This window comes from Poromitra crassiceps (genome assembly GCF_964638095.1).
Source record: "Poromitra crassiceps genome assembly, chromosome: 3".
Taxonomy (NCBI): domain Eukaryota; kingdom Metazoa; phylum Chordata; class Actinopteri; order Beryciformes; family Melamphaidae; genus Poromitra; species Poromitra crassiceps.
Window position 1 is genome coordinate 23,621,285 of NC_139625.1, and position 12,500 is coordinate 23,633,784.

The 12,500-nt window shown below is 42.1% G+C and overlaps 1 protein-coding gene across 1 annotated transcript in view; it reads left to right on the forward strand.

The window, feature by feature from the left end:
* efna2a (ephrin-A2a) overlaps positions 1-12,500 on the forward strand; it is a gene marked incomplete at both ends in the record, with an annotated part of 127,153 nt that overhangs the window by 104,973 nt on the left and 9,680 nt on the right. The window contains one exon of the mRNA XM_083632767.1: positions 3,382-3,674. Within this exon, the coding sequence (XP_083488893.1) occupies positions 3,382-3,674 (293 nt within the window). The remainder of the gene's footprint in view (positions 1-3,381; positions 3,675-12,500) is intronic.

Here is a 12,500-nt window from a genome sequence, read left to right on the forward strand (position 1 = left end):
TCTCCTTCAAGGAAACAAGATCAATAGAAATCATTAGGCTACAGACCGCTTTATAGATCCACACTGTTACAGCAGGCAACATCAAACTTAATTTCAGTTTAATTCAATCACACAAATTACACCACGCACCCCCATATACATGTAGATAAGATTTTGTTCCAGGGTCCCCCATCTGATAAGAGTTTTGCTTTTAGATGTTTTATCACAGACATTATATGAAACCCATGACCAAAATAGTCATACATTCTGTGATTGTGTTACTTATGGATGGAATTATAGTGAACATAGATTAATCCCCCCTTTTTGCTGGGGACCCCACTTTGAAAACCACTAGCTTAGGCTACAACTGTTGCAAGAAGGGGAATTTTCACACATTTTCAATGCAGATTGAGGACAAATAAAATGGATTGTCATCTGGTGCATTTTAACGTTAGGCGCACCCAGCAGAAAGAGAGTTGAAGTGAGAATAATTTCTGGCTGAGCAATGTAATGCACCTCAAAATAAAGTAAGATATTTAGGCTACAGTTAGTCTGTCAGTAAAAGGTTTGATGGATGAACAAATCAATCAAAAAACACTTCACTACGTCCAACATAGGCTACAAGTTTGGTTTCATTCCATTGAATTTGGCAGCGCGGAACAAAACATGGAACGAAACGCAGAACGAAACATGCAAATTGCATGTTTCCTTCCATGTTTGTTCCGCGCTGCCAAATTCAGTTAAAAAATGTGCGAGTTTAAGATCGCCAAATGGCGGGCTATTCAGCATAAAACAATATAATATGAAAAAGTAGCACTGGTGGACGCCGAATTTAGTAGAAGACCCGGATAACTCGAACTTAATTGACTTACTTGAATATCCATGCTGTCTGTAGCCGGTGCGAGTGCAGCCGATGAGGTTAAATTATCCCAGTGTTTGCTTCTGAGCCTCTGTGAGCCTCCGTGTGTACCACGCTGCCCTCTCTAAACTCTGCATAATACAATACAACGACTGTCTGGCTTGTGAGCTAACTTACTGCTTGATAATATAAAACATAGGAAAAGAGAAAGGGGAAAATATAGGTACTGTCTGTAAATCTATCTATTAGCCTGTCAGGTCTTCATTTCCTCCATTTCATCATGGTCATCACAGGCAGTGGATTTCACTTCCTACTTGATTCAGCGTGAGAGACCAGTGGACAATACAATGTCTAATGAAAAAATGTCAGCAATCTATCCAACCAACAACCAATTAGATTTCACCTGGTTTCACCAGGCTAAGGGCGTGCTCCCTTCCAGCTCAATCTGATTGGTTGGAAAACACATCACTCTCACGTGTTCTCTGTGAATTGCAAGTGTTTTTCAACCAATCATATTTTTTCATTAGATAAATTACCAAATAAATAAACGCCCACAGGGCGAATGTTTTTTTTATCTGCCTACCCCACGCTGGGACCAGGGCCAGAGTGACTCGTCTGCATGGAGCTCTCCTTTCCATCAGTTCAGGTCACTGTTGTTGAAGCATTTTAAGTATATAAGAATATAATGAATGAAAAAATGAGCATCTGCACATAAGAAAAAACACATTTTATTGATATTTTATTATAAAAAAAATATGAAAAATGAAAAATATAAAAAATAAAAATAAAAAATGATAATATTTTTTTTTATATAAAATCCCCAATCTAATAGAGGAGGACCATCCTCCTATGCCTCACTGGAGTGTAATGGCTATAATGTAGTTTGTGTTGTCTTTCTCTTAGTTTTAGTTTTAGTTTTAGTTTTAGTTTTAGTAAATTAGAGTTTCAACTTTTACTTTGCCGTATAACTCCTATGTTACAACCCGGCTCAAGGAATTCACAAAGGAGGAGTCAAACGCCAAAGAAAACTAATTTATTGACTGAAACGAAGGAAACTTACAAGACAAAACAAACTACATTTAAAAAAAGGAACCATGCATCGGTGAGGAGAGAGAGAGACTGAATGGTCAGAAGGTCTTCCTAAGCCCAAAGAGTGCACCGGGCCCAGGTGCACCCAATCAGCCCCAACCACCCCAACCACCAGCAAGCAGAGCAGGAGAGTGGTGGGAGGGTCGCTCGCTGCCAACTCCAGAGGTGCGGTTATGGAGCTGACCCTGACCTGAGAGAAAAGGCAATTTACCTGTGGGGATCAGTAACAATCAGCCTATTATCTGGACGACTAGTACACTAAATACACTCAATTACTTTTATACAGTGCAGTCATACATAAATCCAAGTGAGGTCTTTTTTTAGTGGATGTAGGCTATGCATAGTCTTCTCTCAAAATGTATATCTTAAACCAGGGGTTCCCAAACTTTTCCCTCCAAGTACAGTACCACTACGTACCAAACCAAATTTCCCAGGGACCCCCCCCCCCCACCCCCCCAATAAAATACATTTTGCTGATTTAACCATGCAATAGCAGCAGAAAGGCTAAATGACAATATAAGACTACTAGCTGCTTCAAAACAGACACGGACACACACACACACACCTGCCAAATGGTAAATGGTAAATGGCCTGCATTTATATAGCGCTTTTATCCAAAGCGCTTTACAGTCAGTAGGTACATTCACCCATTCATACACCGATGGCGGCAGGTTACCACGCAGGGTGCTGGCACACCAACGGGAGCAATTTGGATCTTCGAACCACCGACCTCTTTTATCCAAAGTGATTAGTGGACGACCCGCTCTACCTCCTGAGCTACAGCCGCCAACATTAGGCTGTGAAAAAGAGGGCCCCTTTGAAATTCCCTAACTTTGGAGTGTTATTTAGCTACCTAGAATGATACCTGCCTGCTGCAGCCTCTGAAAGTAAATTTTCAAAATTGTGATATTTCTGAAAATCGGCCCAATCCGCCTACTCCTCAGGGTTACAGTAATGTGTATGTACTAAAAATAAAAAATGAACGCAATTCTCTGGCAGACCACCAGGTGGAGCCCCGCGGACCACTGACACAGTTTGGGAACCAATGTCTTACTTACAGTGTCTCCTTACTATACTAGCGGAATACCCATGCGGTAGAGTGTGGCTGTGCAGCCATTGCGCAGCATCGCAAGTTCAACCATTAATCTGCACAGCCATCGTGAAAATTCAGCCATTAAACAGCCTCGATTAGCTCATTCAAAACTCCGGCTCCGTTAGGTCACGCGCGGAGGTGCTCTTTAGTTTACACTTCCTGAAAGATTCAGCGCGATGGCATGTAAAATGCCACAGCTGTGGCAAAACACAATTTCTGTTATTGTTATAGGAATAGTAATGTAATCCCAACCCCTCCCACCTCCACTCACTGGTATAGTCATATTTACAAGCTTGTTGTTTGTGTTTATTTGTTTTCATGGTGAAGCTTAACCCCAAATCTTCCCCTTTGTGTCCGACAGATTCTGGCACGGAGAGTACAGGGTGGCGGTGAGCATCAACGACTACCTGGACATCTACTGTCCTTACTACGAGGGTCCCCCGTCCCACGGGCGCATGGAGCGCTACATCCTCTTCATGGTCAACCATGAGGGCTACACTTCCTGCCAGCACAGGATGCGCGGCTTCAAGCGCTGGGAGTGCAACCGTCCCAGCGGGCCCGACGGGCCCCTGCGCTTCTCAGAGAAGTTCCAGCTCTTCACCCCCTTCTCCCTGGGCTTTGAGTTCAGGCCTGGTCACGAGTACTACTACATCTGTAGGTTATCCGCAAGAGGAGAGTAGTGTGTGTGTGTGTGTGTGTGTGTGTGTGTGTGTGTGTGTGTGTGTGTGTGTGTGTGTGTGTGTGTGTGTGTGTGTGTGTGTGTGTGTGTGTGTGTGTGTGTGTGTGTGTGTGTGTGTGTGTGTGTGTGTGTGTGTGTGTGTGTGTGCGTCGCCGTATTTTTATTTTTATTTTTTTTAAATAGCCGCGGCCCCGAGATCTATTCATCTTAAAGCCCTCATAAATAACATGATATATGACATAGTTGATCAGAACATTTATTTTTTGTATCATTGTAAAGCTACAGCACAGTAAAGAGGATATTAATCTAATATGATGTCTGTAGTTCTTTATAGATCTAGCCTCTTAAATTTGCTCTCAAAGTGCACCAGATTGAAGCATTTTACGTTAAAATGGACAAAATTTTCCCTGGACCCCCCACGCCGCGCTAAAATGACCTCGGTATTTTTCAAATCCTGGGTACGGCCAAGTGTGTGTGTCTGTGTGTGTGTGTGTGTGTGTGTGTGTGTGTGTGTGTGTGTGTGTGTGTGTGTGTGTGCGTGTGTGTGTGTGTGCGTGCGTGCGTGCGTGCGTGCGTGCGTGCGTGCGTGCGTGCGTGCGCGTGCGTCGTGCGTGCGTGCGTGCGTGCGTGTGTGTGTGTGCAAGTAAGGGTGTTTTTGTTTGTTTATTTGTTACCTCCGCCAACGATGTTTTGGGTGCCGTTTGTCTGTCTGTCTGTCTGTCTGATAGCTGGTCTACAGAAAAACTACTGTGCCGATTTTCATGAAACTTTGTGGAAGGGTGTAGCATGAAGGGTGTAGAATGAAGGGTGTAGAATGGGCCAAGGAAGAATCCAATAAATTTAGGAGCGGATACGATCCAAATCACGAAATTTGCATACCATAGCAGACTGGACTATTGGCCTTGGCGGAGGTCTGCGCTCTCCGAGTGCATTTCTAGTTTGTTTGTTTGTTTGTTTTTGTTTGTTTGTTTGTTTGTTCTGCTCAATATGCATTTTTAAATAGGCAATCAACAGAGGTTGATTGAGCTAGTGCACACAAACACCATAGCAAGTCACTCACACACCCACAGGCATACATAAACACATCTCCTATCTCTCTCTCCCTCGCCCTCTTTATTTCTCTATATATCTATGTGCTGCTGTCTAGATCGTAAATGGTGTGCTCAGCAAAGTGGTAAAAATGTCACCAGGCGTAGTTTGTAATCATTTTTATATTAGGCCTATTGATGTTTCTCCTCACTTCAACAAGTGATGTATTAGATGGGCCTTGTCCCCCGAGACTGTTTTTCTGAGCAGCGTTAAAAAGCTATCTTTCCCCCACAAGACGCGGGACAATCACAAGCTGCAAATTACTCTTAGACATTGTTTTCACCTGCTTGGCATAGATGGATGGGATTTACTGCATCCGGACTATTTAGTGCCAGATCAGTAGGTAATCAATCACAAAAAAGTACACCAAATTGACTTTCAAAAGACGTTCTCTCATTGTCTAAAAGTTAAAGTTTGTGGCACGGGTACTTGTCCTGCGTGGGGGCGATGGTAGCCTGCATAAAGTGTGCCGTGATAAAGGCAGTGATTGTCCAACTGATCTCGTGGAGTGGCCAACAGCTGAAGCCTGCAGTTATACTGGGCAACTTCCAGATATGAAGTGTAGATGTCTTCCAACTGTATTTAAATGAAGCAGGATGTTGCTGAAAAAGAGTGTGGATGCATTCCTGGATGAATCAAAGCTACGACTGCTAGACTGGTATCCAGCCCCTATGCATCTATATTGTATTAAAGCCTGATATCCAGCCCCTATGCATCTATATTGTATTAAAGCCTGATATCCAGCCCCTATGCATCTATATTGTATTAAAGCCTGATATCCAGCCCCTATGCATCTACATGTATATTATAATAATAATAATAATAATAATAATAATAATAATAATAATAATAATAATAATAATAATAATAATAATAATAATAATAATACTACATTTGATTTATAAGCGCCTTTCTGGTCACTTTACAAAGTAACAACAAGTGAAATAATCAACAATAGAGACAACACAACACAAATACAATAACAACAGATAAAAGTTAACAATATGAAATGGGGGGGAAGCAATCACAGTGAGTACCAGGCTATAATACAGTATAAAGTGAGATGCATAGGGGCTGGATACCAGTCTATAATGCAGTATAAAGTGAGATGCATAGGGGCTAGATACCAGGCTATAATGCAGTATAAAGTGAGATGCATAGGGGCTGGATACCAGGCTATAATACAGTATAAAGTGAGATGCATAGGGCTGGATACCAGGCTATAATGCAGTATAAAGTGAGATGCATAGGGGCTAGATACCAGGCTATAATGCAGTATAAAGTGAGATGCATAGGGGCTGGATACCAGGCTATAATGCAGTATAAAGTGAGATGCATAGGGGCTAGATACCAGGCTATAATGCAGTATAAAGTGAGATGCATAGGGGCTAGATACCAGGCTATAATGCAGTATAAAGTGAGATGCATAGGGGCTAGATACCAGGCTATAATGCAGTATAAAGTGAGATGCATAGGGGCTAGATACCAGGCTATAATGCAGTATAAAGTGAGATGCATAGGGGCTAGATACCAGGCTATAATGCAGTATAAAGTGAGATGCATAGGGCTGGATACCAGGCTATAATGCAGTATAAAGTGAGATGCATAGGGGCTAGATACCAGGCTATAATGCAGTATAAAGTGAGATGCATAGGGGCTAGATACCAGGCTATAATGCAGTATAAAGTGAGATGCATAGGGGCTAGATACCAGGCTATAATGCAGTATAAAGTGAGATGCATAGGGGCTAGATACCAGGCTATAATGCAGTATAAAGTGAGATGCATAGGGGCTAGATACCAGGCTATAATACAGTATAAAGTGAGATGCATAGGGCTGGATACCAGGCTATAATACAGTATAAAGTGAGATGCATAGGGCTGGATACCAGGCTATAATGCAGTATAAAGTGAGATGCATAGGGGCTAGATACCAGGCTATAATGCAGTATAAAGTGAGATGCATAGGGGCTGGATACCAGGCTATAATACAGTATAAAGTGAGATGCATAGGGGCTAGATACCAGGCTATAATACAGTATAAAGTGAGATGCATAGGGGCTAGATACCAGGCTATAATACAGTATAAAGTGAGATGCATAGGGGCTAGATACCAGGCTATAATACAGTATAAAGTGAGATGCATAGGGGCTAGATACCAGGCTATAATGCAGTATAAAGTGAGATGCATAGGGGCTGGATACCAGGCTATAATACAGTATAAAGTGAGATGCATAGGGGCTAGATACCAGGCTATAATACAGTATAAAGTGAGATGCATAGGGGCTAGATACCAGGCTATAATACAGTATAAAGTGAGATGCATAGGGGCTAGATACCAGGCTATAATGCAGTATAAAGTGAGATGCATAGGGGCTAGATACCAGGCTATAATGCAGTATAAAGTGAGATGCATAGGGGCTAGATACCAGGCTATAATGCAGTATAAAGTGAGATGCATAGGGGCTGGATACCAGGCTATAATGCAGTATAAAGTGAGATGCATAGGGGCTAGATACCAGGCTATAATACAGTATAAAGTGAGATGCATAGGGGCTGGATACCAGGCTATAATGCAGTATAAAGTGAGATGCATAGGGGCTAGATACCAGGCTATAATGCAGTATAAAGTGAGATGCATAGGGGCTAGATACCAGGCTATAATGCAGTATAAAGTGAGATGCATAGGGGCTAGATACCAGGCTATAATACAGTATAAAGTGAGATGCATAGGGGCTGGATACCAGGCTATAATGCAGTATAAAGTGAGATGCATAGGGGCTAGATACCAGGCTATAATGCAGTATAAAGTGAGATGCATAGGGGCTAGATACCAGGCTATAATGCAGTATAAAGTGAGATGCATAGGGGCTGGATACCAGGCTATAATGCAGTATAAAGTGAGATGCATAGGGGCTAGATACCAGGCTATAATGCAGTATAAAGTGAGATGCATAGGGGCTAGATACCAGGCTATAATGCAGTATAAAGTGAGATGCATAGGGGCTGGATACCAGGCTATAATGCAGTATAAAGTGAGATGCATAGGGGCTAGATACCAGGCTATAATGCAGTATAAAGTGAGATGCATAGGGCTGGATACCAGGCTATAATGCAGTATAAAGTGAGATGCATAGGGGCTGGATACCAGGCTATAATGCAGTATAAAGTGAGATGCATAGGGGCTGGATACCAGGCTATAATGCAGTATAAAGTGAGATGCATAGGGGCTAGATACCAGGCTATAATGCAGTATAAAGTGAGATGCATAGGGGCTGGATACCAGGCTATAATGCAGTATAAAGTGAGATGCATAGGGGCTAGATACCAGGCTATAATGCAGTATAAAGTGAGATGCATAGGGGCTAGATACCAGGCTATAATGCAGTATAAAGTGAGATGCATAGGGGCTAGATACCAGGCTATAATACAGTATAAAGTGAGATGCATAGGGGCTAGATACCAGGCTATAATGCAGTATAAAGTGAGATGCATAGGGGCTAGATACCAGGCTATAATGCAGTATAAAGTGAGATGCATAGGGGCTAGATACCAGGCTATAATGCAGTATAAAGTGAGATGCATAGGGGCTGGATACCAGGCTATAATGCAGTATAAAGTGAGATGCATAGGGGCTAGATACCAGGCTATAATGCAGTATAAAGTGAGATGTATAGGGGATAGATACCAGGCTATAATACAGTATAAAGTGAGATGTATAGGGGATAGATACCAGGCTATAATGCAGTATAAAGTGAGATGCATAGGGGCTAGATACCAGGCTATAATGCAGTATAAAGTGAGATGCATAGGGGCTGGATACCAGGCTATAATGCAGTATAAAGTGAGATGCATAGGGGCTAGATACCAGGCTATAATGCAGTATAAAGTGAGATGCATAGGGCTGGATACCAGGCTATAATGCAGTATAAAGTGAGATGCATAGGGGCTAGATACCAGGCTATAATGCAGTATAAAGTGAGATGCATAGGGGCTGGATACCAGGCTATAATACAGTATAAAGTGAGATGCATAGGGGCTAGATACCAGGCTATAATGCAGTATAAAGTGAGATGCATAGGGGCTGGATACCAGGCTATAATACAGTATAAAGTGAGATGCATAGGGCTGGATACCAGGCTATAATGCAGTATAAAGTGAGATGCATAGGGGCTAGATACCAGGCTATAATACAGTATAAAGTGAGATGCATAGGGGCTAGATACCAGGCTATAATGCAGTATAAAGTGAGATGCATAGGGGCTGGATACCAGGCTATAATGCAGTATAAAGTGAGATGCATAGGGGCTAGATACCAGGCTATAATACAGTATAAAGTGAGATGCATAGGGGCTAGATACCAGGCTATAATGCAGTATAAAGTGAGATGCATAGGGGCTAGATACCAGGCTATAATACAGTATAAAGTGAGATGCATAGGGGCTAGATACCAGGCTATAATGCAGTATAAAGTGAGATGCATAGGGGCTAGATACCAGGCTATAATGCAGTATAAAGTGAGATGCATAGGGGCTGGATACCAGGCTATAATGCAGTATAAAGTGAGATGCATAGGGGCTGGATACCAGGCTATAATACAGTATAAAGTGAGATGCATAGGGGCTAGATACCAGGCTATAATGCAGTATAAAGTGAGATGCATAGGGGCTGGATACCAGGCTATAATGCAGTATAAAGTGAGATGCATAGGGGCTAGATACCAGGCTATAATGCAGTATAAAGTGAGATGCATAGGGGCTGGATACCAGGCTATAATGCAGTATAAAGTGAGATGCATAGGGGCTGGATACCAGGCTATAATGCAGTATAAAGTGAGATGCATAGGGGCTAGATACCAGGCTATAATACAGTATAAAGTGAGATGCATAGGGGCTAGATACCAGGCTATAATGCAGTATAAAGTGAGATGCATAGGGGCTAGATACCAGGCTATAATGCAGTATAAAGTGAGATGCATAGGGGCTGGATACCAGGCTATAATGCAGTATAAAGTGAGATGCATAGGGGCTAGATACCAGGCTATAATACAGTATAAAGTGAGATGCATAGGGGCTAGATACCAGGCTATAATGCAGTATAAAGTGAGATGCATAGGGGCTGGATACCAGGCTATAATACAGTATAAAGTGAGATGCATAGGGGCTAGATACCAGGCTATAATGCAGTATAAAGTGAGATGCATAGGGGCTAGATACCAGGCTATAATACAGTATAAAGTGAGATGCATAGGGGCTAGATACCAGGCTATAATACAGTATAAAGTGAGATGCATAGGGGCTAGATACCAGGCTATAATACAGTATAAAGTGAGATGCATAGGGGCTAGATACCAGGCTATAATGCAGTATAAAGTGAGATGCATAGGGGCTAGATACCAGGCTATAATGCAGTATAAAGTGAGATGCATAGGGGCTAGATACCAGGCTATAATGCAGTATAAAGTGAGATGCATAGGGGCTGGATACCAGGCTATAATGCAGTATAAAGTGAGATGCATAGGGGCTAGATACCAGGCTATAATACAGTATAAAGTGAGATGCATAGGGGCTAGATACCAGGCTATAATGCAGTATAAAGTGAGATGCATAGGGGCTAGATACCAGGCTATAATGCAGTATAAAGTGAGATGCATAGGGGCTGGATACCAGGCTATAATGCAGTATAAAGTGAGATGCATAGGGGCTAGATACCAGGCTATAATACAGTATAAAGTGAGATGCATAGGGGCTAGATACCAGGCTATAATACAGTATAAAGTGAGATGCATAGGGGCTAGATACCAGGCTATAATACAGTATAAAGTGAGATGCATAGGGGCTAGATACCAGGCTATAATACAGTATAAAGTGAGATGCATAGGGGCTAGATACCAGGCTATAATGCAGTATAAAGTGAGATGCATAGGGGCTAGATACCAGGCTATAATGCAGTATAAAGTGAGATGCATAGGGGCTGGATACCAGGCTATAATGCAGTATAAAGTGAGATGCATAGGGGCTAGATACCAGGCTATAATACAGTATAAAGTGAGATGCATAGGGGCTAGATACCAGGCTATAATGCAGTATAAAGTGAGATGCATAGGGGCTAGATACCAGGCTATAATGCAGTATAAAGTGAGATGCATAGGGGCTGGATACCAGGCTATAATGCAGTATAAAGTGAGATGCATAGGGGCTAGATACCAGGCTATAATACAGTATAAAGTGAGATGCATAGGGGCTAGATACCAGGCTATAATACAGTATAAAGTGAGATGCATAGGGGCTAGATACCAGGCTATAATACAGTATAAAGTGAGATGCATAGGGGCTAGATACCAGGCTATAATGCAGTATAAAGTGAGATGCATAGGGGCTAGATACCAGGCTATAATGCAGTATAAAGTGAGATGCATAGGGGCTAGATACCAGGCTATAATGCAGTATAAAGTGAGATGCATAGGGGCTAGATACCAGGCTATAATACAGTATAAAGTGAGATGCATAGGGGCTAGATACCAGGCTATAATGCAGTATAAAGTGAGATGCATAGGGGCTAGATACCAGGCTATAATGCAGTATAAAGTGAGATGCATAGGGGCTGGATACCAGGCTATAATGCAGTATAAAGTGAGATGCATAGGGGCTAGATACCAGGCTATAATGCAGTATAAAGTGAGATGCATAGGGGCTGGATACCAGGCTATAATGCAGTATAAAGTGAGATGCATAGGGGCTAGATACCAGGCTATAATACAGTATAAAGTGAGATGCATAGGGGCTAGATACCAGGCTATAATGCAGTATAAAGTGAGATGCATAGGGGCTGGATACCAGGCTATAATGCAGTATAAAGTGAGATGCATAGGGGCTAGATACCAGGCTATAATACAGTATAAAGTGAGATGCATAGGGGCTAGATACCAGGCTATAATACAGTATAAAGTGAGATGCATAGGGGCTAGATACCAGGCTATAATGCAGTATAAAGTGAGATGCATAGGGGCTAGATACCAGGCTATAATACAGTATAAAGTGAGATGCATAGGGGCTAGATACCAGGCTATAATACAGTATAAAGTGAGATGCATAGGGGCTAGATACCAGGCTATAATACAGTATAAAGTGAGATGCATAGGGGCTAGATACCAGGCTATAATGCAGTATAAAGTGAGATGCATAGGGGCTAGATACCAGGCTATAATACAGTATAAAGTGAGATGCATAGGGGCTAGATACCAGGCTATAATGCAGTATAAAGTGAGATGCATAGGGGCTAGATACCAGGCTATAATACAGTATAAAGTGAGATGCATAGGGGCTAGATACCAGGCTATAATGCAGTATAAAGTGAGATGCATAGGGGCTAGATACCAGGCTATAATGCAGTATAAAGTGAGATGCATAGGGGCTGGATACCAGGCTATAATACAGTATAAAGTGAGATGCATAGGGGCTAGATACCAGGCTATAATGCAATATAAAGTGAGATGCATAGGGGCTAGATACCAGGCTATAATACAGTATAAAGTGAGATGCATAGGGGCTAGATACCAGGCTATAATGCAGTATAAAGTGAGATGCATAGGGGCTAGATACCAGGCTATAATGCAGTATAAAGTGAGATGCATAGGGGCTAGATACCAGGCTATAATGCAGTATAAAGTGAGATGCATAGGGCTGGATACCAGGCTATAATGCAGTATAAAGT